The 15,485-nt window shown below is 46.4% G+C and overlaps 1 protein-coding gene across 3 annotated transcripts in view; it reads right to left on the bottom strand.

Moving 5' to 3' along the window:
* The window catches only part of PHKA2 (phosphorylase kinase regulatory subunit alpha 2), a 60,307-nt gene extending 45,967 nt beyond the window's left edge, over positions 1-14,340 (bottom strand). The window contains exons 1-2 of one of the 3 annotated variants that reach the window (XM_045290665.1): positions 14,098-14,340; positions 2,076-2,234 (exon numbers count right to left, since the gene is read on the bottom strand). In XM_045290665.1, the coding sequence (XP_045146600.1) occupies positions 2,076-2,234; positions 14,098-14,175 (237 nt within the window). In that variant the 5' untranslated portion in view covers positions 14,176-14,340. The remainder of the gene's footprint in view (positions 1-2,075; positions 2,235-14,097) is intronic. The other 2 variants (XM_045290667.1, XM_045290666.1) reach the window with 2 other exon arrangements.
* Between the last annotated feature and the right edge of the window lie 1,145 nt (positions 14,341-15,485).

The following is a 15,485-nucleotide window of genomic DNA, read 5'->3' as shown; positions in this document are numbered from 1 at the left end:
CCCGCCCCACTTCTCTCCCTGCCTTCACCTTCCTGCTGGTGGACCCTGGTTGCTGCCAGAGCCCTGAAGATGCTTCCACCGCCATGGGATCCACACAGTTTTGCACCCACTAGTCAGTGATGTTCCTACATTGTGCGTCATTGCATGTGGCTTCGTATGCGTCTGAAGAAGGATTATGCTCTAGTATCTTACTTCTGGACTTGAGTGAGATGGGGTGTTTTCCTGATATACAATTACTTCTTGATATAAAACTCTTTCCTACACATCTGAGAGTCACTGGATTTGTTTCTCTAGTCAACCTGGCCTAAGACACTATTCTTTATATGTTTGATCAAAACTACTGTAAGACTACTTCATGAGGACCTGGAGAGGAGGAGATTGGGTCAAAGCAGTTTTGCTGAAAGCCTCCCCTCACAGAATGTACACAGCTTGTAAGGGAAGATGTCATGAAGGGCTATGAAAGTTCATTGCCAGGGAAGTCTGGAATGAATCAAGCTTTTAGATCCTTCTACCTTTAAAATCCTAATATTCTAGAGCTTGACACTGGGGACATATACTTTCAGAGCAGAAAACGTTACCTCAGAATTATGAGTTATGTAGCATTGTTATAATTAACACTGCCTATAGTCGCTAGCATAAACAAAGTCTCCTCAAACAGACAAGTCTTTTTCCATTACGAACAAGCACTGGGGCGGGGGAGCATCTAGAAATGTGGGCGTGGGGGTGTTCTGCTTGTACCGATGGCAAGGAGTTGAGGCAGCAGCTGGCATTTCATGAGCAGGGGCCTGAATACTGAATGTCCTACAGTGCCTGGGGAAGTCTGACACATTGGGCAGCTGTGCTGTTCAAGCCCAAGCGTTCTACTTCTCTGCATTCCCACACCTATCCGGTTGTTTTTTGTTTTGCTCGGAACAGCCATCCTAGTGGAAGTGAAGCAGTATCTCATCGTGGTTTAGATTTGCATTCCCCTAACAACTAAATGATATTGAGCATCTTTTCACATGGTTATTGGCCATCTCAATATCTTTTTTGGAGGCTCATCTATGAGTCCTTTGAGATAAAATTGCCCATTGGAAAAAAAATTTTAATTGACCATTGGAGATGGGAATGTAAAAATGGCCCAGTCGCTGTGGAAAACTGCTTGGCAATTCCCCAGAGTTAAACACAGAATTGCCATACGATCCAGTAATTTCACCCTAAGAGACATGAAAACAGGGACCCCAAGAGATACTGGAGAGCTCTGAAAAGTCTGTGACAAAATGGGATGGAATTTTTCTACGAACTTTGTGCAGCCCTTATATACATAAACCAATGTTCACTGTAACATTATTCACAATAGCCAAACGGTGGCAAAAACCCCAGTCAGTACCCATCAGCAGAGGAATGGATAAATAAACTGTGGTACATAATACTATGAGATAATCAGCCATTGACAGAAATGAAATGCCGATACATGGTACCATAGAGATGAATCTTGAAAATAGTAATGCTGAGTGAAATCAGTGAGACACAAAAGTTGAATATTACACTGTCCCACTTCCTGCTATGTTGGATATCAATCTAGAATATGCCAATTTTTAGAGACCAAAATGTATTAGTGATTACCAGGGGCTAGGAAAGGGTCTAGCAGGGGTTACTGCTACAGGGATATTAAGTTTCTATTTGGGGTGATGTAAAACTATGTGTGTGTCTTCATGCACACACCTACTGAATATAATTCATGTCACTAAATTGTTCAACTAAAGATGGCTAAAACAGGCAACATTTTAGAATCATCTTTGTTTAGGATAGCTTGTCTAGAAAATGTATAAAAGTGATAAAGGCTATATGAGAGATGTATAGCTGGTTAGGCAAACAGATATCTGGGGGTTAGAAGTTTGGATGGCTACCTTCTTAGCCCGTGTGATTATGGTGGTTTTGTTGATGGGCAGATTCTGAGAGAGAGACAACTGAGAGGCGGAGACTGTGTTCCCAGACACAAAGCAGAGGCTGACACCTCATGGGCCCACAGCTACTTCCATGCCGACTTCTAATGTTGAACAGCCAAGACAGACCCAGGCATCAGCCCCCATTACCTGTTCCAGCTCATAGGCCTTGGCCTTGTCCTCGTCCCGGTCGGCATTCTTGCGGTAGGCCATTCCCAGGCCCCACACGGCCAGGATACTGTAGATGTTGTCCCGCACCCAGGCGTCCTTCTGTTCCTGGCTGGCTGAGAGCAGTCCCGTGACAGGATTCTATCCAAGAAGGACATGTGAGGACTTGTTAGCCCAATTCCCACAGGCCCTGGGCAGTGAATGCTTGCCTTGGGGGAAGGGTGAGAGGCGGGGGAGGGTGGGGTTGGGAAAGGACTAAGGAAATTGGGGTTCCAGTCCTTGCTCTGCCGCAAAGAGTGTGATCTTGGGCAAGAAGTCGCATTGCTTTTCTAGGACTCCGTTTCCTTACCTGTAGAGCAAGACTACTGCACTTGAAAATCTCTAAGGAACCATCTACTCTCATGATCTCACTCTTTCGCTCCAGACGAGGATCACACTGTTGCAGGTGACAGAAAAGCAGCAGCAGCCGAGAGAAAAAGGCTGCAAGGTGCTTATGCCAGCTGTCTGCATCCAGGGCTTTAGATCTTCTTGGGCCTCACCGTACCACTTGGGCTTGTGGGCCAGGGAGGCATTTACCTAATCCAGGCTTTAGCTGCCCACCTGTACACTAGATACTTTAAATGCCTAAAACTCAGGTGCTGAGCAAGAGGACATCTGGGAGTCCTACTGACCTATGATGTCACCTGTACTTACTTCAAATGACCGCTGAGTCACAAGAAAGCCAGGCCTGCACTCAAAAAACGTGGACACGGATCTTCACAGATTATTCATAACAGCCAAAATGTGGAAGTTACCCAATTGCCCATCAACTGATGAACAGATAAACAAACTGGGCTATACCCACACAATGGGATACTGTTTACCCACACAAAGGGCTGAAGTCCTGATACATGCTACAGCATGGATGAATCCTGAAAACGTTCTACTGAGTGAAAGAAGTCAAACATACATGCGATCCCACTAGCACGCAAGCTCCAGAATAGGCAAATGCACAGCAACACAGAGTGAATTGGTGGCTGGGGGGAGGGGAGAATAGGGGGCAGCCCCTAGGGGCACAGAAAATCCTTTGGGGATGATAGAAAAGTTCGGGAGCAAAGTAAAGGTGTGGGTGCATTACACTGTGAATGGACCAAAAGCCGCTGAATCATACACTTTGAATAGATGAGTTGTGTGGTGTGTGAAGTCTACATCAATAAACCTGTTATCTAAAATAAGCCAGTCCTAATAAAAATGGAGAAGTTAGGGAAAGTGACACATAAACCCACACCTGAGGAATTTTCCTTAAAAATGTGCAAAGAAATGTGCATCTGATAAAATATACTATAACCATCTCAACCTTGCCAGCTTAAGCAATATTACTTAAATATTTATAGGAGGATTTGTGAGCAATTTCTGTTGGAGGCTTTCACAGTGTCGATACCAAGGTTATTAGGTTAAGCAACAACAACAAAACTGGCATAGCTTTAAATGGCCCAATCTAAGGGAACTGTCTGAGGAGCTCTGGTGACGTAATGATTATGAGATGGGCTTCAATCCGCAAGGTCCAAAGTTCAAAACCATCAGCTGCTTAGAGGGAAAAAGATGGGACTTTCTACTCCTGTAACCAGTTAGTCTCAGAAACTCAGAGGTGCAATTCTATCCTGTTGAGTCTCGGTGGCAGTGATCACATACTTGAGTTTCTCTGTTAACAAATTTCTGCACTCTACAGGAAGAACTGAAACTCTACACGTCAACCACCACAAATCAATACTATTAATGTGAATCGTAACTGAAGTCTAGGAATTCACAGGGTGAAGGTACAAGTCATCTACCAATAGTGGACTATAGAGGCTCTTTATTAAGACCACTATTCCTATTCCCTAGCAACAGCCAGGATACACTCCTTTATCTGCCCTGAGGCCTGTTGGGTCAACCCAAACCCAGGATAAAGAAATCACAAGGAGACCCCCCTCCAGGTGTGCTTGAGTTCACAGAGACAACAGCCTTCCGGTGACACAGCAGTGACGGCTTACACAGTCTATGTGGTTTGGATTACAAAATGTCACTGTCACATAAACTGGAAGACATCTCTTTTCTCCTTTAGTTTGGGCTCAACTGCTAATGTGCATGAGTTTTTCCCCACCCAAAGCTAGATTGTGCCCTGAACCTCCTTCCACGATAGGGGAGCAGTAAGGTGTTCTCTCTGACAGCTGCCCAGGGGGAGGGGGAGTGTTACCTATCATCCTCATCAAGAAGCCCTTAAGAAGCAAGGCAGACAGGCACAATATTTTTTTATTGAGAAGGGGGGAAACCAGGAGAGCTACTCCAAGCAGAGATGAGAAATGAGCAAATTATTGTTGCTGGGCTCAGAATTCTCTAGTGCAGTGGTTCTCAACCATTCTAATACCGTGACACTTTAATACAGCTCCTCATGTTGTGGTGACCCCCAATCATAAAACTGTTTTCATTATTACTTCATAACTATCATTTTGCTATTGTTATGAATTGGGCGACTCCTGTGAAAGGGCAGTTAGACCCCAAAAGGGGTTGCGACCTGCAGGTTGAGAACCACTGCTCTAGTGCCTACCAGACAGTCTAAATCCCCTAGGTTGTTATATGAGACCCATTGTGGGCTGGCTCTTCCTCCCACATGCAACCTCATCAACTGCCTTTCTCTCTTAGGTGGGCTTGGGGGCAGAAAACCCCAAGTAACTAAGGGTAGTCTCCTGTGCCTCCAGGCCTGGGACCCACTCCCTCCTCTGTGAAGCCTTCCTCAGTGCCCAGGGCAGTCAGCTTGAGCTACTCCTTTTCCTGTGCTAAAAAGAGCCAGAGGTCAGAGTCTCTGGGTTCATCACCACACCTAGTCCTTTCTCCTTTGGGAAAGAATCACCCAGTGCCTAGCACTGCCTTGCTCACTTCCTAGAGAGGAAAAGTACAGTACCATTATGCATATGAAATACCTAAGAGAGGCTAGGATAAATGTCTAAAATACAGGACTCCGAAGCACCATGGTGGAAAAGCAAAGAGTAGGAGATGAAAAATTCTGCTATGAAAAATGGCACAAATTGGCCAGATTTATTTGTTGTACTAGAATTTTTGTTATAGCAACTATTATTCAAAATATTAAGGGGACCCCAGGGGAGGGTAATGGCCATTTTAAAATGGGAATTATGCTAGCATTTGTCTAAAAGGATTGCACCTGTCACCAAGGTGACTGGTTGGGTAAGACTGTTTATTCCTGTGACTGGATAGCTGGTGTACAATTTGATAGGTTAACCATTCAGAGAATGGTCTTGTAAATGGAAACTTTCATGTGCAGCAGCCTCATTCTTTACCTGAGGGGATCACAGGTGGGCCATTCTCCCTTTCAAATGAAGTCTTCTTCTAAATCACTGCTTGACAGTTTGCCCCCTCCCTCTGGGTTCACAAATAACTACAGGCTGCCAGCTGTCCACTGGCTTCCAGGAAAAAGACCTGGACCTGGGCGGGAGCCAAGCATTCCAGGCCTCCACTTCATTGCAGCTCTGCCCCAGACTGCAAGGCTTACCTTACAGCCTCTGCAACTCACAGAAACCCACTGGGTCCCTTCGCTGGCATCAAGTGTGCTTCCACCTTTACCGCTCTCCTAACCTGTTGCGGAGGGGTTGATTCAGACTCATAGCAACCCTAAATAACACAGTAGAGCTCCCTCATCTCATTGGGTTTCCAAGGTCAAAGTGTTTACAGAAGCAGACTGCCACATCTTTCTTCCATGGAGCAGCTGGTGGGTTCAAACTGGCCACCTTTAATGTATCAGCTGACCACTTAATGACTGTGCCACCAGGGTTCCCTACTACTCTCCTTCAAACCAAACACTTATGCCATGTGTTGAATGCCACTCATGGTGACACTTTAGGGCAGGGGAAAACTGGCCCTGTGGGTTTCTGAGACTGTGACTCTTTATGGGAGTAGAAAGCCTTTATCTTTGTCCCACAGAGGGCTGCTGGTTAGCAGCTGATGCATAACCACTATGACACCAGGGCTTCTGACCATTGTTCTAAGAGACTGTGATTCTTTGCCTCTCCCAACCATTCCTATGGTAAGGTAGCAGGATCACTGACCTGTTAGACCTTGGCCTGGCATTGTGGAAACTTACAGAATATGTTCAAAGTCAGTGGGGCTGGTAGGGTCTTTCTGGCCAACATGGGAAGTCCAGTCCTCGGTCCTCAGGACTTACCTGGGGCTGTACTATATAACTTTAGTCTGAACAGGAGAACTGTAGAAGTCTCTGAGAAACTGTCAATGTTAAGGCTGACTTACAGTCCACTGCATTGGACTGGGTGCACTGAACCATCCCACGGGGCTCTGCATATGGCCTCTTCAGCTGGAGTCTCCAGGTATCTGCTGGTGGGCTTTGGAGGTGGGGGTTCTGTGAGGCACTGGGAACTTTTTTAGTGTGCCTTTTTCTCAGAACATGAAGCCCTGGTTGTGTAGTGGTTAAGCATTGGTCTGTGATCTGCATGGCTGGCAGTTCAAAACCAGCAGGGTGTCGCTATGAATTAGCACTGAATCAATGGTAGTGAGTCTGAGAATTTTTCTTTTTTCTCAGGGCAGGGTAAGGCATTCAGCTTTCAAATCATACATGGGTAACAAATGCGTTTGAGGAAGAACCACTTCTCTGAATGCATTTTATGGAACATTGCGTTGTCCTATCTGTTGTGAGAACGATGGGATAGTTACTTCCCTCATTGATAGTGTGACATTTAAATATAAGTGACAGGACTTCCGGAAATCGGGAGAACATTTAAAGAAATCATCCTTTAAGAATGTCACTACTAAAACACACAGAGGAAGAAGCAGGCAATGTTACTGGATACTGTACTCTGGGCTATCCAAAGTGTGTCTCTCCACTCCTCCAGCTTGAACCCATTAAGACCGAGGGCTGCCAGCTCTTCAGAAGGGTAGCCTGGACAAAACGTCCCTTGGGCTCTCTGGACTGGAGTTCTTTAACTGTGAAAAAGCCTAGATGAGCGGACTGCAGGGGCAGTGCATTATTTACTGTGAGTCTTCTAGTCAAAATCTCTAACTCCCACCAAACCACCTTTTCCTGAGTCTGGTAAGAAAAAGGGGTGAGGAGATACTGATAGGATACACCTGTGAGTAATTGAGACCCAGATTCCCAACAGCGCCCCCCTGCTGCGTACAAAAGGAGCCCTCTAAAAGACACAGAGGGTGAAATCTCATTACTAGCAAGAGCCAGGAGTGGAGCATGTCCTCTGGACCCCAAGATCTCTGAGCAGTGAACCTCCTGGATCCAGAAGACAGCTGTGACCTCAGAGGAGCAGCAACAGCAGAACCAGGAGCCAGAACATGAAACAGAGTGGTGGACTGCCCAATCCATGGAGCAAGTATAGCTGAGCCATTTGGGGCAAGAGGCTGGCTTGTAGAATGCGGTGTCTCTAGGCACTGATTGGGGAATCTGGGCTTGCTCACTCACAGAAGTGGAGCTGAGTGTCTGAGTTGAGGCTTATACTGGAGTGGGGTGTCTTTGGGCACTTAAATCAGAGTCAGATTTGCTGATCCTCTGAGCTGGAGCTGAAGGCCTTCAGGTGGAGGATTACAGCTGAGCAGTATACCTATGAGCAACCCTGAAAGAACTTTATAACTTGTCCTGAGGAACAACTCTATCCTGCACAGTTCTCACTTGCATTATAAACTTTAACTTTCTTAATAAGCCCTTTAATCATGAATATTGTCTGAGTTCTGTGTAGCCATTGCAATGGATATTAGAACCTAGATATACAAATAGAGAAATCTACTTCAGACAATGCACAGACCAATCTTTTGAGTTCACTTCAAAGCTTGAGACACCTATAAATCTCTCCCCACTATGGCCCGTCGCTGTTTTCAAGTTGTCAATGGTAGAATCTAGTTTTTGGTAGTATTTTTTTTTTGTAATGGCTCAAAAAAATTCAATCTCTATAGTTAAATATGAAAATATTTAAAGGCTCTTATACATGGTGAACTTGCTCTAAAAATTGAAAACTTAAATAAGTCTTCGGTTTTCTAGGGCACTTGTATCTGCCCTGGTGGTGTAGTGGTTACAGGTTGGATTGCCAACAGCAAGTTGAGCCGTTCAAAACCACCAGCCACTTCAAGGGAGAAAGATGAGGTTTTCTACTCCTGTACAGAGTTAGCCTTGGAAACTACCTGTCTTATAGGGTTGCTATGAGTCAGCATTGACTCAACAGCAGTGAGTTGTGTATCTGCCAATACTGATCATCCTATACCACATTTCTTTTTCTTAACTGCTGATTGGGCAACAAGTACAACAGAAGAGGTGTTTGGGAGATCCTTGATGTTTCCTTGACTATGTAGGACTAAAGTGCTTTTAAAAAAATATATAACATTACCCTTTATTGAGCTAACAAAAGTCCTTTGTATACTTACTTTTCTAAAAGATACTCATTTATTCCTGTTAATGGATGCTGACTTTTATCAAAGGCTCTTCCTACAACTATTGAAATTGTCCTAGTTTTTGACTCTTTGATTTACTTAGGCAGTAAATTACATATTTTCTTCTAGTGACTCTCCTTGCGTTCCTGAGATAAACCTCATTTGGTCATGTCATGTCACACACACACACACACAACTGGAATTGTATTAATATTTTGCCTTTTTGCAACACTATTCTTAAGTGAAGGTGGTCTACACATTTTATTTCCCACAGTTCTTATTTGGCGATGGTATCTTGGGGTACTGACTATAAAAGGAGTTGGGAGCTATCCTGCTTTATTTTTAATCAAAGACTGTTTATTATGACAGGGAGGCTCTGGTAGTCCTCTGCCCTTGTCTTATTCCATTGTGCATACTGGGAAAAATCCCCCAAACCAACCCAAACAAGCCCATTGCCTTCAAGTCAATTCCAACGCATAGCGACCTTATTGGGCAGAATGAAACTGCACCAGAGGGTTTTCAGGAAAGTAAATCTTTACGGGAATGGACTGCCAGGTTTTTTCATCCAGAGTGGCTTGTGGGTGCATGCTGCCAGCCTTTTGCTTGGCAGCTGAGCATGCTTAACCACTGAGTCACCAGGGCTCCTGGGTAGATCGCAGCTCTAGTAAAATCTGACTCTTCTCCATACTCAAAGGGTACCCCTGGACAGTAGACTGCAGTTGACTGACCTATGCTGACTTAACTCACTTTAAAGTAATGTTTAATGCTGTCTGACAATTCGACTAGAAATCGTTAGTTCATTCACTTTCTTACTCTCCTGAAGGACTAAATCTATCCTAACTTATGTAAAAACTCTGATTATTCTGCACATTAATAAAGCATGGCTGGCAGTAAGTAGCCAATACCAAGATGAGATTAACGCTGGCTGGGAATGGTTGAGGTTATGTGTCAACTTGGTTGAGCCATGATTTTCAGTGGTTTGGCAGTTATATAATAATGTATTCATTCTCCATTTTGTGATCTGATGTGGTCAGCTTCTATTTTCACGTACCGTTGATTTTTTTTTTTCATTAACAGTCTGGTCTTTGCAATTGGACATCCCCTTACAGAAGGGTCACAAGGAAGAGACGATCCAGTCAGGGTGCAGTATAGCACAGATGAAACATAAAACTTTCCTTTAGTTCTTTAATGCTTTCTCCCCCCTCCCCACTATCGTGACCCTAATTCTACCTTACAAATCCAGCTAGACCAGAAAATGTACATGGGTACAGATAAGAGCTGGAAACACAGGGAATCCAGGACAGATAAACCCCTCAGGACCAATAATGAGATAATGAGTAGCCATACTAAGAGGGTAAGGGGAAGGTGGGAGGAGAAAGGGGGAACCGATCACAATGATCTACATATAACCCCCTCCCTGGGGCATGGACAATAGAAAAGTGGGTGAAGGGAGACACCGGTCAGTGTAAGACATGAAAAAATAATAGTTTATAAATTATCAAGGGTTCACGAGGGAGGGAGGGAGGATGGGGGAATCAGGAGCCGATACCAAGCTTAAGTAGAAAGAAAATGTTTTGAGAATGATGACAACAAATGTACAAATGTGCTTGACACAATGGATGGATGTATGGATTGTGATAAGCGCTGTATAAGCCCCCAATAAAATGATTTAAAAAAACCAACCTGGTCTTTGGACAATACCCATGTTTCTAAGTGAGGAGTGGGTGTAGTCATATTTGTTCACCTCTCTTCTCCAACCTCCAGTAACACTTCCCCACATGTACTCTGGAAACCCTGATGGCATACATGGTTATGATTTGGAAAGCACTCCACAGTGTCAGCAGTTTGAAACCACCAGCACTCTGAGGGAGAAAAATAAGGCTTTCTACTTCTGTAAACAGTTTATCTCAGAAAGTAAAAGGGGCAGTTCTACCCTGTCCTCTAGGGTTGCTATGAGTCAGCATCCACTCAGTGGCAATGAGCGAGCAGTGAATGGCACACTGGACTGAGGATCTCGCCTCTCCAGTCACTAAGGAAGTAGATAGGATAGAAAAGTATAACTTGCCTCCCGGTTTTGGTGGATAAGCCACGCTCCTCTCCTGGGTCCAGCTACTTTAGCATTTGTATGCCACACCATACCCTCTCCCACCCATGCAAAGATTGATTCGAGCAATTCCTGCTCCCACACTTGCATGATCAGTGTTTTCCTGTAGGAGTTCCTTTAATCGAATGACTAATGTCTCACAAACAATAACCTCCCGACCTTTATTGCTTTACTATTTAATCCGTGTCATCTTTTAATTATTCTATTCTTCTCATTTTAAATTGTCACTCAAAAGCACTGCACTGGTCCTGAGCTATCTCCTTTTACTACAAATAATCCGCAGTGACAGTGGACACGGGGTCATTACTTTTTTTTCTGATCACATCTAATCACCACTCTTAACAATTTCATTAATAAGCCATCAGTCATTACAAAATGTACAGTTATTGTTTCTTATCTAGGCCAAAATCTAAAAATGTTATAAAAACTCAGCAAATTGTTGATGGTGCGTCTTAAAGTAACTGTCGAAAATCAAACTTACAAAAGGCCCTTTTCAGAAACACAGCCCTTTCATTATTTGCCTTAAAGACTCACGTAATATTTGGCAACAAGTATAACTGGCAAATGACTAATGGGAAAATGTCTTCCCTTTCACAGATACAAGAAAAGAAAATTAGTTGACATGTTCACAGATATGAACAGGCTTTTACTAACAGAAAAATTACGAGTAAGACATGTTTAATATTGAATTATTCCTAACAAGTGAAACTAATATAAGTTGGTCTCAAATTAAAGAACGAATCAGAAACAGAGGTCTGGTGCTTGTAACAGCTGACAATGGCGAATGCCTCATAAACATCTGCATGTTTCTACAAAAGAAGATGGGACAATGAGCCAAACTTTGGAAATTATCCACGCAGCTCATGTTCTGATCACTCACGGAGCCCTAGTGGTTTAGTGGGGGAAGCAGTGGACAAACTAAAAGGGCAGCTCCATGGGACAAAGGTGAGGCTTTCTGCTCCCATCAAGGGCCACAGCCATGGAAATCCAAAGGAGCAGTTCTCCCCTGTCCTATAGGGCTCGGAGTTGGGACTGGCTCGATGACAGTCGGTTAACATCACTCAGGGAAACTGACCAGGCTTGAAATGGGCTAATGCTCACCCTGTGAAGAGTTGTGGGGATACTTCCCACCTTGGCAAGGAGCCCAACTCTGCCTTTGGGTTTCCCCAGCCGGGCCCTGCTTGGAGTTCTGGTTAGCCAGAAGAGCATAGCCATGCAACCAAGGGAGCGCACAGCAAACATGAGTGGTTCTCACCAACTACCCACAAAGTCAATACAAATATAGGCTCAGACAACTTTTTTTTAATCATTAAAATGTTGGGGAGGAAAGTCCAACCCTGCAGATTTGCTTAAATAAGAGGGCAGTTCTTTTGCTCCTGAGGTCAATAATTGAGTCATTAGCATGGCTCAAGGCCGGCAGGAAGTATTCGACAAAGACTTCTGATGTCCACCCACCCTGGATGCACGTGGGGCTCTGGCTGAAGCAAAAGCTAGGGATCTGATGAGGTCTCTGTGCTCGAGACCGACCCTCACTGTACTCACCAATGGAGAGACATTATGTTCCAGGACCAGAAAGTAACTCGTTGCTGGGTCAGGAACTTCCAGAAATGTATCACGAGCATGGGTGGTCAGGTGAGGACCACCAGGCCTGGGTACTGACATGTGGCTCATCTCAAAGCCATCATACCACCAAAAGCATCCACTACTGACTGTTTGCCCGCTAGGTGCCAGGCGACATACCAGGCACCAGTTCCGCCTCATGTCTATTTTGTCCCCAACTCAGTGGAGGCAGGTGCTATTATTATGCCTATTTTACAGATGAGGGCCTGGCTTAGAGTGGTGGAGCAAATGTTACCTAAGTCACAGAAGGCAGAGCTGGGGATACAAAGCCAGTCTGACAGAGGAATCAAGCTTAATCAACTCTCTCTATAACCCTTTCCATCAGAGTAACAAGGGAAAAGGCCTCTCCACTTGGATTTGAGAATATTTTATAAATATAATCACAATAAATTCCTTGGAGGAAGGGAAGAAAGCACATCAATTTGCCTGCCTACTACTCCTTCACTTTCAATTTGAGCATTATCTCTGCAGGCCTCTACCCTGTGATCCCCAAACTGGGTTAGAGGTCCTTCTTCAAGGCTCCTAAACTAAGGACTCCAACCCTTCATGTACAATTCCAAAAGCCAAGTAGCTCTGGAAAGTGAGCGTGTCCCTAAGTGACAGGCAGACTTAGTGGGTGGCAAAAGATGACCTACAATGAAGTGAAATGATGCTCAGTCTGCCTCCCATTCTGTGAGAATATTCTTATTTCAATGCTAAGGACTGCAGCCCAGACCCTACTGCAGTTATCGAGATTACAAAGTACATGCACGTGACCTTTCTAAATTCCAAATGGTTCTGATTTGTCAGCCACATCTGGTGCCAAGGGCCTCTGGGCTTATACCCTATCCAAAAATGCCACAACTTTTCTTTGTACACCTACTACCTCAGACTGCCTTGTACATATCAGGTAGCCCACGAGTATTTCCTGAAATAAGGAAACAGGTTTAAGTGGATTGGTTGAGAAGGGAAAATGGTCAACAGCGTGGGAGAGACCATGGTTCCCAACTTGCAGGCTTAATGCCACTTCTTCCTGGGCCTCTGATGAGCCTATAAATAGTTGCTGTTGAGTGAGGGCAAGCAACTTAGCTGCTGTCCTCCATATGAATAAAAATAGTCCAGTGGACTTACATGATGGACTCATACGTACCTTTAACCCATTAAGACAAAACCGTAGTAGTGACCATAGTCATAAATCAGATCACACGGGCACCTTCTCAAGGCCCCTTGGCCTAGGGTTCAGAAAGAACTGGGTTCGTAACTTTTTTGGCCTTGTGTTCTCATCCATAAAATAACCACCAGAGTAGCGCCCCTGGGCCCCAGGTCCTCACAGGTGGTTCCTATCAAAGTAATTCATGAGTGGGGGCAGCAGGTGTGGGCCCGCCCAATGTTAGGAAGCAGCTTCACTAGTCTCTACAGTCCTGTATCCTGTAATCCATGCTTCAGCAGGCTCTTTCCAACCTACATACACGGTCACTTTTGTCCAGAATAAACGGAGTCTGTGCAAAGAGATCTATTTTGTATCCAGGGCACCCAGGAGTGCTTTCTGGTCCTCAATCTCAAGCAGTGGTCTAAGAATTCATTTGGCGATGAGCTGTCACTAACTAGTCTATCCCTCGACTTGTAAAAAGATCCGGGGTGGGGTGGGGTGGGGTGGGTGTGAGTGAGAGAATGGGAGGAGAAAGAGGAGAGAGGGAGAGTCAGGTGGAGTGCGGTAAGGGAGAGAAATTGTGTGGGTGTGTATTGGCTGGGAGTGGGCGGTGACCACCAGTCAGTGGGAATTGGATTCTAGGAGGAAACCTCTTAACTGCCAGATCACAGGTCTCGGGCGGGCGGAGGCCTGGGGAGGGCACTGAGTTACCCTTGAAGTGGGGAGTCCCGCCTTACCTGGTAACAGAGAATCGTTTGCTGCACTAGCCGCGCATACCCGTCCAGGCGGACGCCAGAATTGCTTCTGCTCCGCATCTTCCCGATGTTCCCAGGCGGTGGCGCCCAGTCTTCGGCGCAGAGCTGAACCCCCGAGGGCGGACCTGGTTTTCGGACCAGCACAGAGTAGGTTAGGCGGCGGGGTGGGAGCCCAGGAGGTCGCGACGGTTTGAAACGCTCGTGCCGAGTGCGGCGGAGAGCGAACCAACCAGCGCGCCGCTCGGCGGGGAGGCGCGGGGCCGGCGACGAGGGCTGGCGCTCGGGCGGCCCCGCCTAGACCAGGCCGCGGAGCTCGAGGGAACCCCAGCGGGGTTGGGGGCTTGAGGCGAGAATGCCTCAGGCAAAGCCTCTCCCGTCGCCGGACAGAAGCTGGAAGTACCGGGCTGTGGGCCGCGGCTGCCTCGCCGCCTGGCGGAACCGGCGGGAAGGAAAGGAGGGCAGCCCGCGGGAGCATCAGACACCACAGCACAGGGAAAGGCACCCGGCTGCCCCTCCGAGTTTCCTTTTCCTGTCCCGCCCACCGTCCACCCTCCGGGGTTCTGAGGAAACAGGCCCTCCCACCGCAGGTACCTGGGTGCCGTGGACCCGCCCCCGCAGGGACCGGAACTGGGGAGCCGGGCCTGAGGGGAAGAATAAGTAGGCGGCCCGCTGAGGCCCCGCCCCTCGCAGTGACGTCACAGAGGGTTTCACAGCTACCCCTCCAGCCCCGCCCCTTACTCAGAGCGGCGCCTAAGGTGGATCTGAAGAGTCCAACCAAGGGCAAAGAAAGAGGGCGGGAAGGCTTCCACCTTGGGCGGCCTAGAGAAGGTCCAGGGGCAGGTCTCCCAAGTTCACCCGAGGCCCGAGAAACAGGCTACCCCATATGACCCAGTGGGCGCCCCACCCCACCCCCGGGGCCTGGGTCTAGCCCTGACCTTGAATTCCGCCCCCCTTCCTTCCCCTGGAATGAACCTGATGAGTAATGGGGGCCAGGCCAGAAGAGTAAAGGGCAGCGGGGGGCAGGGATCTGGAGTTGCTTCCCAGAGCAGACCCAAAGCTATCCTCTCTGTAACTTAAAATGCTTTACAGGTTCTGGTGGCTGCCAATTACCTGTAGTTCAAAATCTTGCATTCATTGCCCAGCATATGAATTCCATTGAACCACTAAGCTAATCGTTTCTGTAAACTCTTTGCTAGTCTACATGCATTTAGCCGGAGCCTTCCTGGTGAAGTGGCTACTTGTTGGGCTGTCAACTGCAAGGTCAGCAGTTCAAAACCACTGAGGTGCTCTGTGGAAAAAACGTTGGCTTTCTACTCCTGTAAAAAGTTAGTCTCAGAAACCTACAGGGACAATTCTACCTTGTCCTCTAG

The sequence above is a fragment of the Echinops telfairi genome, unplaced genomic scaffold (assembly GCF_000313985.2).
Source record: "Echinops telfairi isolate 266 unplaced genomic scaffold, ASM31398v2 ScPeMD7_53;HRSCAF=182, whole genome shotgun sequence".
In the NCBI taxonomy this organism is placed as follows: domain Eukaryota; kingdom Metazoa; phylum Chordata; class Mammalia; order Afrosoricida; family Tenrecidae; genus Echinops; species Echinops telfairi.
This window is presented reverse-complemented; position numbering and strand designations above follow the sequence as displayed.